The sequence below is a fragment of the Sus scrofa genome, chromosome 15 (assembly GCF_000003025.6).
Source record: "Sus scrofa isolate TJ Tabasco breed Duroc chromosome 15, Sscrofa11.1, whole genome shotgun sequence".
Lineage (NCBI taxonomy): Eukaryota > Metazoa > Chordata > Mammalia > Artiodactyla > Suidae > Sus > Sus scrofa.
The window spans coordinates 33,479,177-33,501,726 of record NC_010457.5 but is presented as its reverse complement, the minus strand read 5'-3'; the positions used below and the strand labels follow the sequence as shown (position 1 = coordinate 33,501,726).

Below are 22,550 nucleotides of genomic sequence, written 5' to 3'. Positions count from 1 at the left end.
TCCCAGCTGTCCACTCTGGCTGCCCTCCCAGGGGAATCCAGTGAAGGCCCTTCCCCTCACTCTGCATCCCTGACCAAAGCCAGGTGCGCCTGGACCCCTCCCCGCTCTGTAAACGTTAACAAACTTCTTCCTCTGAGCCTGGGTCCTGGCCCCTCCTGTGGCAATGCTGCAGCTTAAAGAAAGGCCTCTCCAGGAAGCGTTGCAGCCAGAGGGGCCATGGGGCCAAGGATGGGGAGGGGGGCAGAGATGTCCAAAGGCACCTGATGCGCAGGCCTAGACCCACTTCCTTAGAACCGAAGGTGGAAGACCCCCCCCCCTGCTCTTTCAGGGATGGGGGATCCAGCCCCAGGCCTGGAGGGCGAGCAGGAGTCCTCCAGCCCCAGGGAGCCCTTCCCCAGGAGAGGACGCCGAGGCAGGGCTCTGCGCTCCAGAAAAGACACAAGAAGGGCCCAGAGATTTCAGGAGCGCTGGCATCGCCCTGTGATTTATTTCATTTCGGCACAAACACACAGACATACAGGGTTGTAAGGGATCCGTGCCCAGGACTGGGACACTGAGCAGCCAGCCGGCACCCTCTCCCACAGGCACGCGTCTTAATCCGAGGTAGACCTGCGGCGCTTAGACCTTTCCAAAGCCCTGGAGGAGCTTTCGTCTCCTGTGAGAACACACCTGGCCTTTTTGTTTCAACTCTTTCCAAACCCACTCCCCAAGGAGATAAAAAGCAGCCGCAGTTGCCAGCTACGCGCTGAGCTGAAGCCGCGTAGTTCAGGCATCTACCTGGACCGGGTTCGGAGAGGGTGGCTGCTGACACAGATCCAGGTGCCACGGGAATGTGACACACTCCCACCCGTAGCTCCTACTACCTTCCCGTAAACAATACTATGGCAGAGGAAAAGGGAAATAGGAACACTGATTTCTTTTAACACCAAAATAAAACATTTTGTAAGCTGGGAAAGCATGGAAAATAAGACAGAACACAAAATAGCACTTTTGTTTACATTTCGCCCCAGGAAGGTGTTACAACAGATTATGTCCTGAAACCATCTTAACTTCAGGAAAAGGCAAAGAACCAAAAATACTGTTTCAAAATCTTTCACAGGAAGTTACCCAAGAGACCAATAGATTAAACAGAAGCTACTAGAATTACTAAAGTGACAACAGAAATTAACAGAAATGGAGCAGGTAATTCATCTTAAATATTTGTAGCAAAACTGATACAGGCAGTTTTCACTAAGGAGCAAAAGAATTTCCGCAGCATTTATTCTCTTCAAGGAAAAGGAAAAGATGCCACCACAGATTGAGAAATAATGAGAAACTCTATTTGGAGTTCCAAAGCCAGCTCCATAAAGCGCCAGGAGTCCACCCTGGCGCCTGGGCTATTCCCAAGACCAAGAGTGAAAAACAGAAAAAATGAAGACGTCTTAACCCAACGATACAAAAGTCATTGCCTCTGAACTAACCAAAAGATTGAGCTTTTGTGAATTACAAGGTTTCCCCTTAAAATGCCACTGCGATTTCAAATATTTGAGAATGTCAGTGTGCATGGATTTGATAATTTCATGAGAATTATGGATGGATGTGGTAAAGGCATTACCTTCATTGACTCTTAATTGATCGAAGAGCAGGGCTATTTTTGCACAGTTTCTCTAAACAGAGTTGGATAGAGATTTAGAGTGACACAGTTGATGTGACAAGATCCTTCCTTGCAACACAGACCAGAGGCAACTCTCTGTTGTGCTTCCCCCTCTTGCCAGCCGTCCTCCAAACCAATGACCTTGGATGGGGTGGCTTTTCTATTTGTTTAATCGGTGCACACCCTCCTGGCCCCACACCCCAGGTACTGGCCCCAGAAAAGCAAAATAAACTGGTCCCCATAGCATGCCAGCTCCTCTGGTATCTGTTCTTGTGATGTTCCTATTAGAAATGTGGGCTGTAAGGTTCTGCAGCCTCCACCCATCCTGAGCTCCCTTGGGTATTTCATCCTGACAAGTCCCTGCACTTTGAGGCCAGCTCCCACAGGAAGTGATGCTATGTCTCATACAGACATTCCTCCATCCAGTTAAAGGATGAAATAATATTTATCACGTGGCTGTCTGCACTGGCTCTAACACGCACCGCCCCGCATTCTCCTCTGGGTCCGTTTACTTTGGAAGCCCATTTCAGCCTTTATGTTTTTAAACAGTGAACATCATAGAAATGATTTCTCAAATAAAATCACAGTGATAATAGCTCATGGTTTGCTATGGAAAGAATGAAAATATTAAATTGGTTCCATTTCATATCAAAGTTTTAGTATAAATAATGAAAGTCTAGAGAAAAACATTATCATGTGAAACACTCATGTCTTTAAAAGAACACTGTTTCTTTTGGATCTTAATTTTTTTTTTTCCCTATTGGTCCTCCAGTCCACTCCTACAAAAAGGCCAAAGAAGTCAGGCAATAGGAAGCCTGCTTTTCGTGCAGAAGATGATGAACCATGCTCTTAGGTCAGCAGCAGCCATAAGCAGGCACACAAGTCACCAGCCACTCCTGACCCTCTGGTACATGCAGAATCAAGCTGTCCTTCCTAAACATGCTTAACTGATCACTTCATCACCACAGCCTCTTTCAAAAGCATAACCCAGTTCCATATACCCACCAAATGACAAAGAGAGGTCAACTCCCATCACTAGAATCAGGAGTAAATCATAGCAAGGTACACATGACTTCATCTACTTATGTGCCAGTAACTCTCAATGTTTACTTCTCCTATTGTAATAAAAAATGATCAGAATTCAGATCATTTTGCCTCTATTTATGTGTATACTTTCTCCTTAAACTCTTCATCAACCCAGTCTAGACATAATTGGAAAGTAAAATCTTAGAACAAATGAGGAAAGACCAACTGATCTGTTTTTAATCCTTATGCCCTGTCAAAGTAGTGAATTTCAGGTTAATTCTATTAAGGTATTTTGGAATTCACAGTAGAAAAATGTAGTCTACTTACTATACTACCTTATAAGTATGTTTTTCACCTTATGTCAATAAGCTCATTGTCATTCTGCCACATTTTCTTAGAAAGATGTTTGTAAAAATGAATATTCCTCATCGGAGTTACAGAATTCACATTTATAGCATCACAAGTAGTGGGTTCAAACTGTGCCTGCAGATTTTTCTTTAGAACTCTTAGAAAGAAGGGATTTTAACCTCCTTTTGGGGGGGGGGCACTACCGTCTTAGAGTCCACTATAAAATATGAAAGTGTCTGACCATATCTGGTAGCTACCAAATGCCCCTTTTATTTTATTTTATTTATTTATTTATTTATTTTTGTCTTTTTGCTATTTCTTGGGCCGCTCCCGCGGCATATGGAGTTTCCCAGGCTAGGGGTCCAATCGGAGCTGTAGTCTCCGGCCTACTCCAGAGCCACAGCAACACGAGATCCGAGCCGCCTCTGCAACCTACACCACAGCTCACGGCAACGCCGGATCGTTAACCCACTGAGCAAGCACAGGGACCGAACCCGCGACCTCATGGTTCCTAGTCGGATTCGTTAACCACTGCGCCACGACAGGAACTCCCAAATGCCCCTTTTAAAACAGACAAGCACCACATGGTCAGCTCTTCCTCCTGATGACATGCTCTTTGGCAAACATTTAGTCACCAAAGACTTTAAACGATAAATCATACTATATCATTGAACATAATTATTAACATCCTTGAATTTGGAAACTTAAACTCACCTCGGTTAAGCATGAGATAAAACCAAAGTTGAGGTGTGTGGGCCTCTGAGGCCGGGGGTGGGGGTCTAAGTGATGGAGGAAGAACTTCCAATGCTTACAGGACAGGAGAGCTTATTGGTAATCAAAGAGTTTACTTTTAATGCTTATTACTTTTGAAGTTGAGCCAACCAAAGCTTCAGCACATACGACTGGAACTTTTAAAACTAAATTAGAAAGGGTTTAAGAGCTTTACTTATCAGTTATAATTTTAAACCTCAAGCCAAAAAAAAGTGTGACCTTCTTTCTGTGGTTCCACTGACACAGTTCCCATTGGCCTAGTTTAGGATCTCAACTCTGGGAGGTGACCTCAAGGTCCCCGAGGGGCCCTCTCATGGCGCAATAAGCAACAGTACCCAATACCCCCACGGAACTCATCTGGCCTCCTGGCCACTCCTGGAGTGACCATGACTCACCTGGGTACACTCCGGGCCCCACCCACTGCACCCTGAAGCATAATCTGATTCTATTTCTTTCCTTCACAGGTATTTTGTATCTTAGTTGTAAGGCTGTCTATTTGCACACATCCTACATTTACGCCATCGCCATCGGCCAATTAAGCAAGCAAAGCAAAAAGAATGCAGAATAGGAAACAGACCTTTACACAGCGTTGCAAGAGGTCTTCAAGGCCCCGCGATAAGCTCCCACCTGCTGAGCGGCTAAATGACCCCCGTGGGCAGAGCCCACCCACGACTCTCTTCCTCCCCACTTCCACTCCCTTCACCCCTTCCAGTTTCCTGGTTGGGGCCTCCGTGACCCCGGCCCACCCTACGCGGCGCCCTCCTCGCCTCTATCCGGCTTTTCCAGCAGGTTGAGCACGAACGGGAAGAGCAGGCCCCGGGCGTCCGGAGGGGCTCGGAGCGACTGGAGCTCGAAGCTGCCTTCCTGGCCCGCGTCGCCGGCGCCAGGCTCGCAGTCTCGGGGTGGCACAAAGCGCCAGGTGCCCGCGCGGCTCACGCAGTAAATGGTGCCATCCAGCGCGCGCAGCGGAAGGGCTGCAGGCTTGACGGTGCGCCGGGGGGCCGCAGATGTGATGCACAGCGGCTCCACTGCTTAGCCAGGCAGTGGTAGCGGAGCACACTGACCCCTCCGGCCGGCCCGGCTGCCGGAGCGTCGCCTCGGCCCCCACACAGGTCGAAACGGTAGATGGAGCCGTCCAGGGCCACCATGTCTGCTGAGCGCTCGCGGCTGCTGCTACACGGGCACTCCTGCCACTCGTCGCGCCGAGGGTCATACTTGAGCAGGCGGTAGAAAAGCGAGCCTCCCGACACGTATATCTCGCCATTGCAAGTGGTAGCCTCGTGCGCCACGGCAAAGGCGCCCCGGGGCAGCGGGGCCACAGTGGCCCAGCGGTCGGCGCGCGGGTCGTAGCGCTCCACGCTGAGGAGGCACTCGCCACCCACGGCGTACAGGTGGCCGTCCAGGGCCAGCAGCTGCAGCTGCGAGCGCGCCTGACGCAGCGGCCGCACGGTGCTCCAGCGGTCGGTGGCCGGGTTGTAGCAGAAGACCTGGTCCGAAGGCCGCGCGCGGCCGTCGGGCCCAGCGGGCCCCACACCGCCGGCCACGAAGAGGTAGTTGTAGAGCACGCACAGACCGCAGCCCCGCGCCGGCGCGCCCTCGGGCAGCCGCGTCAGCTCGCGCCACTCGCCTGCCACCTCCTGGAAGCAGTAGACCGCGGCATCGCCGCGCCCCTCCGCGTCCCCCGACGGGCTCTGCGGGCGACTGCCCGCGCGCTCCCCTGCCGGCCCGAGCGCGGCGGCCAACAGGCGGGCGCGACCTGCGCGCAGGCGGCGGCGCAGCAGGAGGTCGCGCTCGGCGCCTGACAGGCGCCCGAAGACGGCGGGCTCGCGCAGCACTTCCAGGTAGTGGTCGCTCATGAAGCGGTAGGCGGCTTCGCGCAGCTCGGCCAGCCGCTGCCGCTTGGCCGCGGTCAACACCTCGTAGCAGTTGGCCAGGCTCAGCTGAGGCGCCACGGCGTCGGTGCGCGCTGCGCCGCGCAGGGCAGCTGCAAGCGGCGCGCGCCAGCCACTACCTCGGCCACGTTGTCCGGCCGCACTCCCGCCATGCGCCCGGTGTACGCGTAGGCCAGCAGCAGCCGCAGCGCCGCCCAGCTCACGCCTTGCACCCGCAGCACGTCCCGCGACGCTCGCGCGCGGAAGTAGTCGCTGCGCGCCGCCAGCACCGCCTTGTGAGCCCGCAGCCGACGGCCGGACACTTCGATGAGAAGGTCAGGCTCCCCGTGCTCCGGCCCGACGCCGGGGGGGACGGGAGCAGGGTCCCCGGGCTCCTCCGGGGACGTAGACTCTTCCGGGGACACGGGCTCCTCCAGGGACACAGCCTCTTCCAGGGACACAGGCTCCTCCAGGGACACGGGCTCCTCCGGGGACGTGCGCTCCTCCTCGGGGGACACGGGATCCTCAGGGGATGCGTGCTCTTCCGGGGACGCGGCGCCCGCGCTGCCGACCTCCCACTGCCTCTCCACCACCCGCTGGCCGCTGCGTCGCGAGGGCGGGGAGGCCCCGGCGCTGTCCGCTGCGGAGGCGCGAGACTGCGGCGGGGAGTCGTCTCCGGAGCTGAAGCACAGGGACGCGCTGAGACTGCAGGGTGTCTGCGCCGGGGAGGCAGCGCCCTCCCCCGCGGCCGCATCCGGCAGCTGCAGGCTGCCCTCTCCCGGAGCCTCGGCAGCGCTGCCCCGACCCGCGGCCTGGCCGCACACACCGTGCGCAAAGGCGCGCCCGGGCTCGGCGCCGAGGACGCGGGGGGCCACCGGGTTCTCCATGAGAGCGTTTTCTCCGGCTGCGGCCCCACACTCAGCAGCCCCGCATAACTTCGCCCGGACTCTGGCAGCTCAAGGTCGATCGCTCCTCTGGGGTTCCCGGCTTCACACGCTTTCCTGGCAAGCGATCAGATTTCACTTGCCTCCACACCGGGTTTTGCTCACACGCCGCTCCTCTCGCGCCCTCCGGCTCTCCTCTCCCGAGAGAAAGGGGCGTGTCGACTGCAGCGCTCTCTCGGCTGAACTTGTGAACCCGGCAAGGTTACTGCCCTGCAACAAGCTGTCTGCCAGGGTCTTTGTGCCTCAGTCTCCACGTCGCCTGGAGATGCTCGAGTCGATAGGCAGGACGGCCCTGCAGCCACGGCCGCTGCTCTGTCTGTAGGTTCTGCCCTGTAGAACTGAGCTGCCAGGCCCTTTCTTCCCAAGGAGTCAGTGATTATCACGCCACATTGCCTCACATCTCTGCCTCCACCGACGACCAACGAATCAGAGACAGGCTGCGGTCAACCCTGATTTTCACTCCTGTTGTACAGAGAGCCGCCCCAGGGAGCTTTCTTCTTGAGTGTGACTCCCATTTGCGATGAAGGTTTATGAATGGTCATCCAGAGAACCTGTGTGTATGTCTGGGCACCGGCGCCCCCCCTTGAAGTTCCTGCCTCCGGCGGTGTTCTCCCGGGGGGAGGGGGAGGGCATAGTTCACTCGCTGATGGGTGTTAGGAAAACACAACCGCTGTGCGCACTGAGGGGCCTCTCTCGTTTCTCCATCAGGAGGCTTCCTTGGCAACTTCCTCTGCTGGACTGTCAGGTGTTTCCATGTCATGTCACCACACTCTTCGTATTCCTGTTTACAGGAGAAAAAGAGAGGGTGTTTGAATTTGCATTTCTCAGCAGGGCTATTCTGTGCCAGTGGATCTATCCCAGTTCCCTCCACAACCTCCAGGTGTCAGGATTCAGATTCGGTGGGAGGGAGGATTTGACTTTTTGTGGAGAGCCTGGTAAATAAGATACACGAGTTTATTTAGATATTAAAAACAGTTCCTGTCCTATATCCAATCACTTGTAATGGAACATGATCGAAGATAATAAAAAAGAACATTATATATATACATACATATGTATATATATGTGTGTGTGTATATATATGTATATATATATGTGTATATATATATATATATATATATATAACTGGGTCATTTTGCTGTACAGCTGAAATGGACAGAACATTGTAAATCAACTATAGTAAACATTTAAAAAATAATAACAAAAGAAAAAAATAAAAACAGTTCCTCTCCTGATTTTTGATGCCTATAAAGAAGCAGCAGTTCAGCCATGGCCTGAAATACATTGGGTTAAAACGTAGGAAATGGCTGGGTTTGTGGGTCAATGGAGTCAAATATCAACCATTTCCTGTTTTCAACCTAATGAGATATATATGTAAAACTAAGAACTTTTAGTGAGAAAGCATGACTGGCCTAGGAAACCTTCTGAGTTTTACTGTGTGACAGTTTTCCTGAAATCTTACAGTTATCTCAGCTACAATCACAGCAAATATTTGGAGACAGGTACTGAGGCCTCTTTTCTGGTGGTGGCCTCAGAGGCTCCAATGCTGAAGTCTGTTTGAACTGCTCATTCTTGGAATCATGTCTCTGAGAAACCTTGGAGAGCCAAGTCTCCAAATGCAACACATGCAGCAAAAGAAAAGCCAAAGCAAAAAAAAAAAAAAAAAAAAAAAAATCCACAGAAGTACTTGGCAGACGTGAGCACCTGCAGATGAATTATTTTAAAATATAGTAAAATATCTTTCCTAAATTGGCAAAACCTTCATTGAGACTCCCCAGGCTAGAAGGGACCATAGGGCAGAGGCGAACTGCACTCTGGCTCCCAGAGAGACTGGGGACAAGAAAACATACCCAACACAGCTCAGGCTTGTCATCAAACTGTGGGATGTGTTCGCCTCTCACATGAGATAAAGTGGTACTTAATCACCTACCCTCAACTTCCGAGTTTCTACTAATCACACTTAGTACTGTCACCTGATCTCTATAAATGCTCCAGGTTGAGTGTGTATGCCTGTGCATGTATAAATATATACATGCTTGCCCTGCTCTTCTTGCTACTATGTTACTAAAAAAGCTTTCCCATTATTCTCAGAAAGAAAAGTGTCTTAGAATTGGAAATTCAAGACCTTCAATCTCTTCTCCTTTCCTCTCTGCCTCTGTCTCTGTCCCTCCCCCCTCCCCCTTCCCTGTTTTCCAGTAATCTTTAACATAACCTTTAGGGCATATTCACCACGTGCAAGGCACTATCCAGGACACGTGGTTAGGCGGTGTGCAGAATGTGGGGACGGGCTGACACTCTGACCAGGGTGTGCAGGGCGCAGAGGTGCTGCATGTTTACTCAGCTGTGCCGGGACTGGCGATGCTGCCTGGGAGGCTCGGTATGGATGGACATGAACCCTGGCCCACAGCAACCGGAATGTGATGACAGACTGGAAACCTGCAAGGATTTTATAAGCAAAGTTTCTGGCATGTTCCCAAAACGCCAGAGGTGCTTTCTTAGCGGAGTCATTCGAGGGAAAGTTAGATAACAATTAAGAAAGACATACTTACATATCTTACCCAAGTACACACATGAACCTCAATATCTGAAATAAGTCAGGAACTGGCTCTCTTATTTGCTTCGTTCTTTTCATACTCTCTTAGAACGAGAGGAAGACCTTGGACTTCAGAAAACTAGTATTTTTTTCTTTTTCTTTGGCCAGAAGGGTTTTAGAACTTTCTAGCTCATTCTTTGGCTTGACTCTCATCAGAATGTGCAAAAGCCTAGCCTGAGAATGTCATCACAGACTCACAGGAAAGGCAGGGACACATCTGAAAAGTCTAAGTTTGGAATTCTTATGTTTTAAAAAGCTCTAGAGAATCAGTGTAAAGCCTGAAAAAATCAGGGTAAATATATATCCTGTCTTAGGTACAATAAGCAAGCGCTCCAAATACAACCTAAGTAATCAGGGGTCTAAGCAGGCACGTCCTTGCCAGCTCCCTGGGCATCCCAGGCACAGACCACAGAACAGGTTGGCAGAGCTGCAGGTTGGGGTGGTGAGACCTTGGCACAGTCACTCAATCCCATCCAATAGAAGCATGACAGCCACTCACCCAGGCAGACAGCTCCACACCCCATGACCAGCTCAGGAGTCCCTGTTCACCACACAGTCAGCCAAGGAGACGAAAGACACCTAGACATTGTCAGGTGTGTCAGGAGACTGTCCGTCACTGTGATGCTGCAGGTGGTACTGCTGGATCCCAGACACTGGGAGCCACCCAGTGGGGCCACTTTCTGAAGGAAGGTCCTGGAGCACGACAGGTCCTGGCCCCCACCCACCTGCAGGATAGATGGTCAGATCCACAGGAGTAATGAGGAAATTAAGCAGATGAGCCATTTCCTTTATCAAATGATGCTAAAGAAACTCAACATTAAGAACTATCTTTTTTTGCCTAGATTGTCCCATTACTGTGATTCAGCTTTAAAATGCATGCATCAGCCCATTTTGTGTACATCAGTTTCTGAGGTGTCAGCAAGTCTAATATGTTAGTGTCAGATTTCTTTGGGCTGGAAGTCCAGGATTTTCAGAGGGACTTTCCCCCAAAGCTGCAGGTGGTTCCAGAATCAGAATTCCCCCAAGAAGCTCCTAGAAGACTATATGCTCTGGTGGCACCCACACAGGTAACCAGAAAATAACCAGACTCTCCACCCAACAGAGGTATAGGTCACAGATGCGGCTCAGATCCTGTGTTGCTGTCTGTATCTGTGGTGTAGGCCAGCAGCTGCAGCTCCGATTTGACCACTAGCCTGAGAACTTCCACATGCCGCAGGCACAACCCTAAAAAAATAGATAAATCTTAAGTAGCGTTCTCCCCTGAAGGATATAAATTTCTTCCTGACACTGCAAATACCTAAAAGGAATTTGGGGGGGGCACCCCACCCATGGCATAAGGAGTTCACAAGCCAAGAATGGAAGTCAAGCCAAAGCTTCAACCTATGCCCCAGCTACGGCAACACTGGATCCTTAACCCACTATGCCAAGCTGGGATCGAACCCTGGCTTCAGCATCGACCTGAGCTGCCACAGAGATAACACTGGATCCTTAACCCACTCTGCCACCAAAGGAACTCCCTAAACAGATTTTTTTTTTAAGTTTCTTTCTACAAATTTCTTCACTGTCAATATGAGTTTTTTTAAAGACTGTTTCCTAATGAGGACATTATTTATGTACCTAACATGGACATGAGATTTATTTAAAATTAAATATGCTCTGTTATAATAATACAGGTTGCTAAAGAGAATCTCCCTTTTAAATAAAATCAAATTAAAATTTTAAATAATATTTTTTAAAAATATTAATGAACAGACTTAGGAAGTTTATCTAAACTTCTGCCACATACATGTATTGTAGCCAATTCCTCCTCCATGTCCTCTGCGACATGCCAGCTGAGTGTCATCCCCGTGTCCAGCCTGTGACAGGAGAGTGCCTGTCACCTGCTGCCACCCCCCACCCCAGGGCAGGACCCTGTTCCCACAGTAAATAGTCAGTAAATCCTGGGGTTAACTCACCAAGGAAACAACAAACAGAAGGAATATCATCAAGTCTTAGAAACTTGCAGAAAACCTCGGGATTTCTGTTTGATCATGAAATGTGTTGATTTGCTTCAGCTGTTCACAACAGATACTGTTTTCCAAGTTTCACTCCTTTTTGGGCCCAAATGAAATGACCTGGCAATTCTGGGTGCACAGAGCTGCTGGGGCAGGGGTGGGAGGGCAGCCAGTGACCTTCACTCCAGCCAGAACCCAGCTCGGCACTCTTCTCTGTAGGAAGCATGGTCCTAGGAAGACCATCAAAGCTGCGTGTCTGGGATCTGCCACGAGGAAGCATAGCCCACAAAATGTATTCATTCCGAAAAGCATCCCAAGAACTCTGCTGTCCAGCTGCTAAACGGCAGGTGCTCTGTGGTCTTGGAAGGTGTGGAAGGCGCATGCTCTGGGTCTTGTATGCAAGGCTCTGGACTCTTCAGGCAAAGAGACAGCAGTATGGGTGAGAGGAACCCAAAGCCATATTTAGGCCATGTGCTCAGTGAGGCTGAGGTGTGACCAGGGGGTCTGGTAAGCAACCTGATGTGATGAATAATTAAGTGGGGAAGTGATGTCCTTCCATAGGTCTAGGATGTTAATCAGAGTCAATTCTGCCAGAATTTATGATTCTTAACTTACTTTTAATGAAGGACATTTAAGACTCAAGACTCAAGGGGCTGTAATGTAACCTGAGTGCACCAGTAATAGCAAAATAGCCTGCATCTATTTTGTCTATTTTACAGGCACTGCTGTCACGTAGGACACAGGAGACCCACGCAAGCAACCCTTCTGTGGGGTCGTCGTTTTTAGCTCCCAGGCAATGAGATGTGAGGCGATTTCACCAACGTCACACAATTTATCAGCCCCACACTTCGTGGGTGGTAGAACAAGAAACATCACGAGGCCCTGGTGGATGCTCTGAAGCCCTCCACCGTCACCAACCCCTACGCTGCGTCTGTGCACTGGGGGGATGGGCACCTGCAAAACACTCCGGGGTCTGCTTGGCTGCCCAGCACACCCTGTGAGAGGATCCCAGTGACGCTCTCACCTTCGAGAGTAAAGCAGACCTGGGGTGGGGGTGGGGAGGAGCTCATACCGGCTCTGCCCGCGTGGGCATGATTTAGGGGAATAACAGCGGGTGACTTTTCTGGCAAGGCATCGCTGTAAGAAGTAAAATTATTGAGAATTTCCAAAAGAAAAGCTTTTATGTAAGAGCTAGTCTCAAAGTGCAACCTCCTTCTGCTGGGAAATGAGGCACCGAGCCATCCACTCCAGAGTCTTCGCTGCCCTCATCTCCTGGCCCCTCTGCCTGGAACGCCTGTCAATCCTCCGCTCCTGTCGAGGAACACAGCCCCGCAGCCATATCCCTGCAGGTAGACCCCCTGTGGGGGTATCCGTGTGCATTTTCACCCTAGGCTTCTCCCTGCAATCCCCAGAACCACCTGTCCTCCTCTGAGCCAGAATCCTTGCTCTGTCTCAGGCTCAGGCCCAGGGACCTTCTGTCATTGGCGCTGCCTTCCTCACTTCCACCGCTCCTGCGACTGTGCCGTCTGTGTTTATATGGTACGACTTATTTTAGTACCTCCTATGCCTGTGTGTCATCCTTTTCCATGAGAATGTGGAATTCATTGTTCTAACCCTGGCAGGGATGGTTCTTCAAGGGCCACCAGGAAGGGCTTGATGGACGGATGGATGGTAACCATGGAAACTGGTAAAAAACAACTCTAAAAACAACCAGATTAAAAAGTCATACAACAGCAAGTTCTTAAACTATACAAAGAATGTTGTAACAAGGGCATTATCAATGAAATATGAAAAATGATAAATAGCTCACAAAAACTTCTTTAAAAAGGATCAGCAGTTGTCCATGGATGCTGGATGAGATAGATGTTGTTATCGTCTATGTCCAGTTTCTGTATGTTCTAAAACAAATATACACTGGCCTCATGATCATAAAGGGCTGTGGTTTTAAGTGAGAAGGAGGCTCCAGTCCAGCCGAGCCCAGCGCTGCAGATCTTGAGCTTGGTCTAGGAGAGCCAGCCTGGCTCAGGCCATGTCCTCCTGCTGAAGCAACCCGGCCTTCAGGTTGATGGAGGAGAAGGGCTTTGCCCACACGGAGAGGACATAGGGGGTGGAAAGAGAGGAGGCCCTCTGGACGGGGTCACCCCCTGCAAGGGCCTTGAGGTACGTGAGCTAGTAAGTTCTGTGTCTGGCTTCAGCCAACATGGATTCCTGTCCCTGGAAACTGAAATACTTCTGAGTATAAACAAGGACCTACCTCACCGGGTCGCTGTGGGGAAGAAATGGATATTTGTAAAAAGCACAGCCCTGCATAGGCCCCAGCTCCTCATAACCACGTACTGTGAGATTCTGACCTGGAAAACATGGTCCCCAGCTCAGAGAAAGGCCCGGCAAGACAGAGGGATGGTCCCTGCAGGCTGTCCCCAGACCAGCTCCTGGCACCTTCATGGCAACCTTCCTTCCCGTCCTCAGGATTCACATGTTGAGGATGGGTAAGGAATGGCTATGATCTTGATTCGAGATGAGAAAATGCTGAAGGCCCAGAGACACTAAGATTCTGGTCTCAAAAGACCAGGGTTAGCAGCAGACAAAGCCACCAGGCATCCTCCCCTCCGCCTCTCTGTGGCATCTTACACAGGCCACAGGGAAAACACCTGGGATTTGCACCTGGTCACTAAGGGCATGACCACATGATTCCCAGGGCTTGCTTCCACCAATCAGGAGCTTCAGAAGTTTGGGTAGGAGCCTCGGATTCTGGCCCTAGCCTCATGCTTTGAGTAGCACAGCCCCACTCTGAAGCCAGCCTCACAGGGTGCTGGGCTGTGACAGAGGGTGGTGGTAGTTACGAATGTCTCTGTGCCCTTGGCCATTGCTGGTTACCAGCTATTTGGGGAAGATGAAGCCAGTGTAGCGAGATTAAATTTACATTAATCCAGCTGGGCTGCTGGGTCATGAAAGTCTTAACAGAGTCCATGTTCTGCTTCCTTCATCAGATCGTGGGTCTCTGTTTTAATTCAAGAGGTACACACAGTGTGAGAGCTTGGTGATTCCTAAGACAGCCCTTTGTTGATTCCTGACAACAGCCCTGAAGTCAGCACACTTTTTTTTGTTGTTGTTGTTGTTGTTGTTGTTGTTGTTGTTGTTGCTATTTCTTGGGCCGCTCCCGCAGCATATGGAGGTTCCCAGGCTAGGGGTCCAATCAGAGCTGTAGCCACCGGCCTACGCCAGAGCCACAGCAACAAGGGATCTGAGCCGCGTCTGCAACCTACACCACAGCTCACGGCAACGCCGGGTCCTTAACCCACTGAGCAAGGGCAGGGACCAAACCCGCAACCTCATAGTTCCTAGTCGGATTCGTTAACCACTGCGCCACGACGGGAACTCCTCAGCACACTTTTAAGCAGGGTGGATCTCAGGGGCATTGCTGCCACACTCAGGGAGGCCTGTACCTTCAGCCACCCCAAAGGCACCATCAGCAGACGGTGCCACCCTCCGTCCCCATTATGACACAGTCCTGTGCTCACTGCAATCAGCCCCTGAAGAACTGGAAGGAAAGTGGACAAGGATAAATCTGCATTGGCTCAAAAGAGACTCCAAGTTAGGTGGTGCAAATTACGAGCTGGGTTCTGGACATGCCTTCAGGGAGCAAACTCAGAATATTCCGCAATAGAAGCACCTGCCTTTGCTTGTGGCTCAAGGTTCATGTCTTGCTGACTGAGGCCAGCACAGAGTATGAGCGCTGGACCCCTAGAGTCCCTGAGCCTCTGGAAAGAGGCACATGAAATGCAGTCCTGCCTGGAGATTTCTAGCTCTGAGACCCAGTTCTGAGCTTTACCCAATTTGGGTAAAGTGAACTCTTTTCACATCAGTCAATTTTGCACACCCACTGAAATCAGAGGTGTGGGTCTGACCAATGACACGGTCAGAAATGAGAGGCCACCTGGACCACACAAACCCCACACTTTTCCCAATTCTTCAATCTGTTCAAGTCCCATTGACATGTCAACGTTGATAATAATTAACAATATTCAGTCATTTGTTCATTTACTGAGCAGATAAACACTGAGCATCTACAGTGTCCCAGGAAATGCCCTCGGTCCCAGACAGCAGCAAGAATCAAGCAGATTTGGTCCTGGCCCCCACACGGCTCACGGTCTAGTGAAAAAGGCAAATATAAGCCATTATTATATGAATTCTAGTGCAATTCCAAAGCACAGTAGGCAAGTGCTGTGAAGGAAACATAAACAGGAATCTGAGATAACTGGACGGACTTGGTTCTACTCACCTCTGAGAGAGAAGGAGGGAATAACCTTCTTTCTATGGAAACAGGCTTGACCAGTTCTAGAACCTCAGAGAGGCTGGGTGGACAGGGAGCCCTGTCGTCAGCAGGACAGGGCTCCTCTACAGAGTTCTGGCATCTTAATGACAATGGCACTCCTCTGATGGCTTTAAAGAAGAGAACAAATGCGACAGGGAGGTAATGTGATCTGCCTTGTGTTTTGGAGGGTGCTTTGTGTCCTTTTCATACAAAAAGAATTGATGAAACTACCTCTGGACCAATTTTCTATCATTGCCAAAATGACCACACAGGTAAAAACAGATGAACCATAGGTCTCCATATCAACACGGATACATTTCAAAAACATACTTTTGAATTTTTAAAGGTTTGCTGACTGCAGAAAGATACCATAGAATACAATTTATGTACATTTAAACATGAAAAAAATATGATATGTATTGAGGGAGTGTGGAAAAGATAGGTGTGAATTCTGGTATGGTGGGTCCTCTGCGTGGGAAAGGAGGAGAATGGGGCTGCCAGCTCTGCATCATGTGGTTTCCTAAAGCGTTAAAGCACAAATGGCCAGATGATAACGTGTGTCAAGTCTTACTTGGATACAGGAATATTTATTACATTGTTTATGGTGTTCGAATATTCTACAATTTACAACTTAAAATGTTATTCCATGTTTAAATTGCTACCATATTTGTCAAGCAGTCAGTCTGGTCTGCCTCTGGGACTAATGCAAAGAGCACAATCTGAAACGTGAGTGGGAGAAGGTACTCACCAGCTAAGAAGACCCTTGCATGACTGTGCTCCTGGTGTGGAAGAGCTGAGTGACTTATTCATATGTTCAAAATTCCAGCCACACTCAAATATGGGAAAGTTAAATAAAAACTCACATTTTGTCATCTGTAAAGCTCTAAGCTCTTGATTTCATAACAGATCAGGCCCATTCCTGGCAGACTGAAGCCAAGCAGATTCCTCTTGTATTAATCTCAATTGTTGATTTACCATTGTTAGAGTAGATGGCAAACAAGAGAGAAACTGGCTCTGCGATGCCTGTCCTGCTTTGCTTTGTTAAGATGGAACAGCGGAGCCCTGCTTCCCCTCCCCGACCCCGGCATCGCCAGGGTGTCAGCACAGTTCCCAGGACAGGATGCTGTTGAGCAGGTACCTCCTCTTCAAGCCTAGAAGGTCCTGGGAAAGTGCCTGGGTCCCATCTGGAGGCCCAGTCACGCAGAAGCACCTTCTCTTTGGATGTAGAGAGGAGGCACCTAGCAGAGAGATTACAGTAAAGTAAGTCATCTGAAGTCAGTGCTTGCTCTCTGCCCTCAAAGCAATGAGGGTAGCTGGATGGGACGAGAAGGCAGACAGAAGGACAGCTCATCTCTCACTGTTGATATCTGGCCACTGCTGATATCTACCTTGGACTTCCTGAAAAATGCTGTGAAAAAAATGTCCTTATGCAGAAATCAAAGGCAGACATTGACACTGGTACGTTCACCCACATGAGTGTCAGGAGAGACCATTTCACATCAGAACAGACGGTCCTGAAACAGTCAGGAGTGAATGGATGCAAAAACCAAATACTTAAAATTACTTTGAGGTTGGATCCAAGGAAACTGTCATTACGCAGCTTCTTTGCAGAGGCTTTGAACCTCTGGCTCAGTATGGTTTGGTAGATGAAGGCTGCCAACATATTGATTTTTATTGCATTTCCCCCTAAATGTGGGTTTAAAGTTAATGGCTGCAGTGGGTTCAGAGTGAGAGGTCACTTCAGTGTCAGAAAGATGATTACTCTGGAAAACAGTGCTCCCACGTAGGCAAACGCCACAGTGAGCCCCGGGGAAGGCTGTGACTCCTGCACGTGGCACCAGCACCAGCAGACCCCAGGAGCAGCGGTTTCCTGCAGCCTATCTATTCAGGCCTGGGATGCCACGGGGACGTGTCTCCAGGCCAGCCCTCCCCACCTCCTGTCCGAAGGGTCTTAGCACATCCTCCCCACGGAGATGGGGGCTCCACTGCGTCAGCACCTCCCCGAGGTCCCAAGGCCACATGCAGATGTACCCTCTGGGGACTGGGCCCTCTCTTGCTCCATCCTGCTTTTGGCAACCGGCCTCCTTCTCTTTGAGGGTCCCTAGTGAGCAGCGATGGGGCTCCTGAAAGGGCTTTAGGTTTTTACAGAATCTTCCACAGACATTAGAACATGCTCTTTCAGAGCCTGAGGACGGGACACCCCTTCAAACTGCAACACCAGCCTACCTGCGCCCACAGGCGTGTCACCTTCCAGAAGCTCTGTACCCTAGCCCTCTGATGATGGGCTCAGGAGATGGTCTGACCCCTCGTCAAAACTCAGCCACCGGCACGTCTGAGAGCATGCAGGCGGTGCACATCACATCTGCCAGCCTTCACTCAGCCACTGGTAGCAGGGTGCAGTCTGTTGTCTCCCCAAACTGAAAGCTCCAGGAAGGCAGACTGTGCCACTGACCGTACTGTGACTCAGGGTCTATGCAGTGTCCGTGGCGGCGGCTCTGGGTGGGCTTGGGTGGCTGGTTCATTTCGAGCACATCAGACCACAGCACTTCCTACAAGAGGGGGCATCCCCACCTAGCTGGAGTCCCCTCAGGCAGGGCCCCCATGTGCTGCTCACTGGAGTCTCCTGGCCTGGAGGTGAGTGTGCACAGAGCAGGCTGTTACTGCCCACGTATGGGAGGGCGGAGTGCCAGGCAGGGCCTGCAAGGATCTTGGTATAAACAATAGGGCTTCTAGGAATTTTAAGGACATTTTTTCACAGCATTTTTCAGGAAGTCCAAGGTAGACAAAGAATATACATGGATTTTGTGGCTGTGGCTGTTGTCTAATGGCAGGAATCCTAATAGATGCATAGAAAACCCACTAAGATTTTTTTAAGATAACTGTACAGGAAGACATACTGCCAGCTTGGAGTAAATGGGACAGAAAGAGCACAAAATGAAGCCAGGAAACAAACAGACTGAGAAAACCATGCGGCTGCCAACACTAGTTGTCTCTCATGAAAAAGGACGGATGACTCAGAGGGTAGAGCCAAGAGTCCAGAAGGCAGAGAAAGAGCACTGGGAGTGACTCCCAGGAGTGAGACGGAACCAGCACGTGCCCCATGGCAGGGCAGGGTTGCCACAGGCCAGGGCCGGCTGTGCCTCTGTTCCCCTTTCTGAATAGGAGGGCTGTAATGCTTAATTTTAGAGGTCAGCATGGCTGGGCCACAGGGCCCAGATGTTTGTCAGATGTCCATCTAGACCTTGTTGCAAGGTGTTTGCAGATGGATTAACACTCAAGTCAGGTGATGGGGGATACAGGCTGCTCTCCATAGTGTCTGATGAGCCACTTCCTGGCTCACCGGTGTCTACCTGCTGTGTCCTCACTAGGAGCTCAGTGAGGTCTCTATTATAAGGACACTAAACCCATCATGGAGGCTCCACCCTCACTGACTGTATCACCTGCCAAAGCACCCCACCACCACCACCCTGCCACCGCCACATTAATCCCATCTCAGGAGTGGGGGTGTTACGGTTCAACAAGTGAATTGGGGGACACATTCAGTCTATGGCAACCACAAAGTTTTTCGGATGGTCATTGAACAACCATGTCAACTAGAACAAGTGTCCTGTTGCCCATGTTCATGGACTGCAGCCCATGGCAACAGGAAGCTACTGGCCAGCCCACATAATAAGTATCTTAAATGACCACTCTGATGGCTATTTGGGAAACTGACCAAGGGGGCAGGAGAAGCCATGTGAAGTCCCCCAGGAGCTACCACGTGGGGGCAAGAGAGGACAGTGGCTCGGACAAAGGCAGTAGATTTGAGGACCACACTAAGGGCCCCCACGATTCCAACTTCACAGAAAACAGTACTAACAGCATCCCAGCAGCGACGTGGTGGTTACCAGCTTAGAAAACATGTCAGCCACGCCATCCCACTTAATGATCTCCCTTCCTGATTCCATAGATCTCAGTTCTGTAAAATAAACCCACGTTCCACTCTATCAAGTCCTAAAGTATAAAGGTCCATCAATTTACAAAGAGAAAATACCACAGCTAATAAGTGATAAAAATCGTATTAGGTTACAAATCTATGGCACATGGTCTAGGTGCACCTCCGCCTTCCTTTCCTCCTCCAGGGTGTCCTGTTCCTCTATGCGCCATCTTCCCTAGGACCTCCCCTGCCCTCCTCATCCTTCAGACTGAGCTCAAAATCCCTTTGTCAGATGCTTTCACGGGGCTTATTCTTCTCCTTCAGGGCACTTGCCTACGTGTTCTTACACATCAATCACCATGGTTATATTTTTCATGCCTTTCACCTTATTAGATTCTATGCTGCAAGGGGTGGGGTGGGGGTGAGGACTATGTCTATTTTAAATGCCATTGTACTCCTAGCACCTAGAACTGACCCTGACCTGGGGTTGACATCTGATAAATATTTGTGAAAGAAATTGATTACCATCAACTATTGCATAAGACATGCAATGGCTTCAATTTCCAAGGCACTGTTTATTTTAATTTCCTTTCTAGCAGAAGCTGGCAAAAGGCAAACTCCTGGAAGTTTTTGCTTTATTCCAAAAGTCATTGCTCATTGTTAACTATTTGGCAAAGATGTGCTGGTGCCAACACTATAATTTTAGCATAATTACAATAATTCCAGGAGAAAAACCCAAATCAAGGCCACAGTGGAGAAATAATCCCTTGAACTCCAGATTCCCCCTGAGTCACCAAGGGAAGATGTGAAAAATGACAGGGCTGGTTTGTGCTCTGCACATCAATGGCTCCTCAGGACACCCTGGAGGCCAGCCCAGAGGCCGTCCTCCTGGGTCACGATGCCTCAGATATAAGGACGTTGAGGGGTGTTACAGCTGCCTAAGTAATTCCAGACTCACTGCAGAGCTTTTCTTACTGACAATTTATGCTGTTGGTATTTAGAAAAACAATTGAAATTTGAGCCCAGATGGAGGATCCGCAGCACGGAAGGCCTCCTGGTTTCAGCAGAGGGATGAGTCTGAGAATGGAAGTGGACTCTAAGCTAAAGAGCTATCTGCTCTCCCGCTGCCAGTGTGGCTACTCGTATCAGAATGGATGGAAATGAAATCAAGCAATGGGGACTGCCAAGAAAGATGTTCGGAGATGATGGACAGCCTCACCACATTTCCAGATCCTTCTGTTCTCCTAAGGCTGGGGCCAGCAACAGGCCAGGTCCTCTGCATGTGAAGGAAGGAATGCCTAGACAGGAGGAAGGCACAAGGACCACACAAAGCCAGGTAGTCGAAAGACCTCCTCCCAAGTCCAGACGCTTAGATCCTGTAAGCAAAATCTTTCAACTATTTCCATTCTGTGTTCTAATTACATTATCAGCATTGCCTATGGAATTGATATTAAAAGGGTGAAAAACCTCTCCTTAAATTTCTGTTTTGTTAGACCCAGAAAAGAGAGATGGAACGCCAGTTACCATACATGTGCAGACACTGGACTGACCCTGGGCAACTAGATGACAATGCAGAGCTCCCTTGCATTTCAGGGTGGGGAGGATTCTAATAATAGGACACCATTAGCTGGGGATAAAAGGCCCAAGGGCAACATGGATCCATTAAGGGTTCCTAATTAGAGGCTGAGTAACTGCTGGTTAAGGAGAATTGGAGGGAGGCAGTCTGAGAACAGGCCCTGAACAGAGTGAACTGGCCCTTCCTCTGAGGGGGTGAGCAGGCATTTTAAATCTGACTGTAAAGTGCTTTCAGTGGGTTGAGTAGAAATAAAGCTTATTTCACTGATTTGTTCTTTTCTTTCCTAGAATAGATGTGAGGGTGGGTGAAGATAAAGAATGTAGTTTTGTAGGAACTAAGAAGCGGGGAATTTTTTTTTGAAACCTTTCTTATTTAATGTTACAGGAGCTGCCACGCTGGAATGGCGCCAGCCTGTGCCCCCCGCCCCCCAAGGCTGAGGTCCCCCAGCATGTACAGATGTACAGGTGGGGGCGGTAGGCTTGATGCGGAAACGCATTTAACCTCCACTCCTTACATCTTTAAGTCCATGCTGTCAATGAGCTGGTTACACAGTCTTTATTTAAAAATACCCCTCCCCCGCGTCATCATGATGTCAGGCACGTTCAAACCCAAGCGACAAGCACTGCTGGTGGGCTGTCTGGTCGATCGGTCAGTGGAGCAAAGGAAAAGAAAGCACTCGGTGTGCACTACCCAGACACCCCACCAGCCCGGAACAATCCTGGCGGCGGTGGGGGTCCTGGCCAAGGCTGCAGGGCAGTTAGAGCCAGCGATGGAGGAGAAGCGGCGAGATGCCTCTGCACAAACTCCGGCACGTTCCTCCCCTCCCCCAGGTCCCAGGCCCAGGAGGGACCTCCCACCTCTTCCTGCGGCCACTCGAAATGGAAGCTCCAAAGGCAGGGTGGCCCAGCCCTGGCCGTCCTCGAGGAAGGGGTGCCAGGCGCTAGTCACCCGGCGCGAGGCGTGAGGCCTGGCTCCTCCCCGCCGGGCTGCGGGCCGCTCCGCCCCCACTCTGGCTCCCGCCCGGCTGCGCGAGCGAAGGCGCTATCGGCGGCGGGAACCACAATGGACACGGCGCCCCGGGGGCTGTGTCCATGGATGCGGTCCCCGTGGGCGCGGTGCGGGGGCTGGATAACACTCGCTTCCCGCAGGAGCGCCCTAGGGGAGTCCCCACCGCGGCCCCCTGCAACGCGGCGCTCGGGGGTGGGACGGAGGTCCGCACACCCTACTCCCCTCACCCCCACAGCGAGCAGGGCCACCCTCGACCGCTATCCATCCTGGCCACCAACCCCCGCCCCAGCGGCTACCCGTCCCGATTAGCGCCCACCCCTGGGCCCCCGCCCCTCTTAACCTCCGCCTCTGGGCGGAGGGGGGGGGCTCGCCGCCGCCTCCCCCCGCCTCAGGGCCCACCCCTACCTCTCAGCTCTGTGCCTCGCCCTCCACCCGGCGCCCACCCGAGCCCGGGATGCTGAGCCCTGGCCGGGGTCGCCCACGCGCATGCGCGGGTCCCTTCCCGCGCACCTGTGAGATCGCCCGGAGGCGGGGCGCCGCCTTCCGCGCACCTGT

At 50.9% G+C, this 22,550-nt stretch overlaps 1 protein-coding gene across 1 annotated transcript; it reads right to left on the bottom strand.

The window, feature by feature from the left end:
• KBTBD11 (kelch repeat and BTB domain containing 11) lies at positions 453 to 14,288 on the bottom strand. The gene is given in 4 exon segments (XM_005657525.3): positions 453 to 4,740; positions 4,743 to 5,741; positions 5,744 to 7,374; positions 12,739 to 14,288. Coding segments are annotated over 3 exon segments (2,007 nt in total). The 5' UTR covers positions 6,537 to 7,374; positions 12,739 to 14,288; the 3' UTR covers positions 453 to 4,525.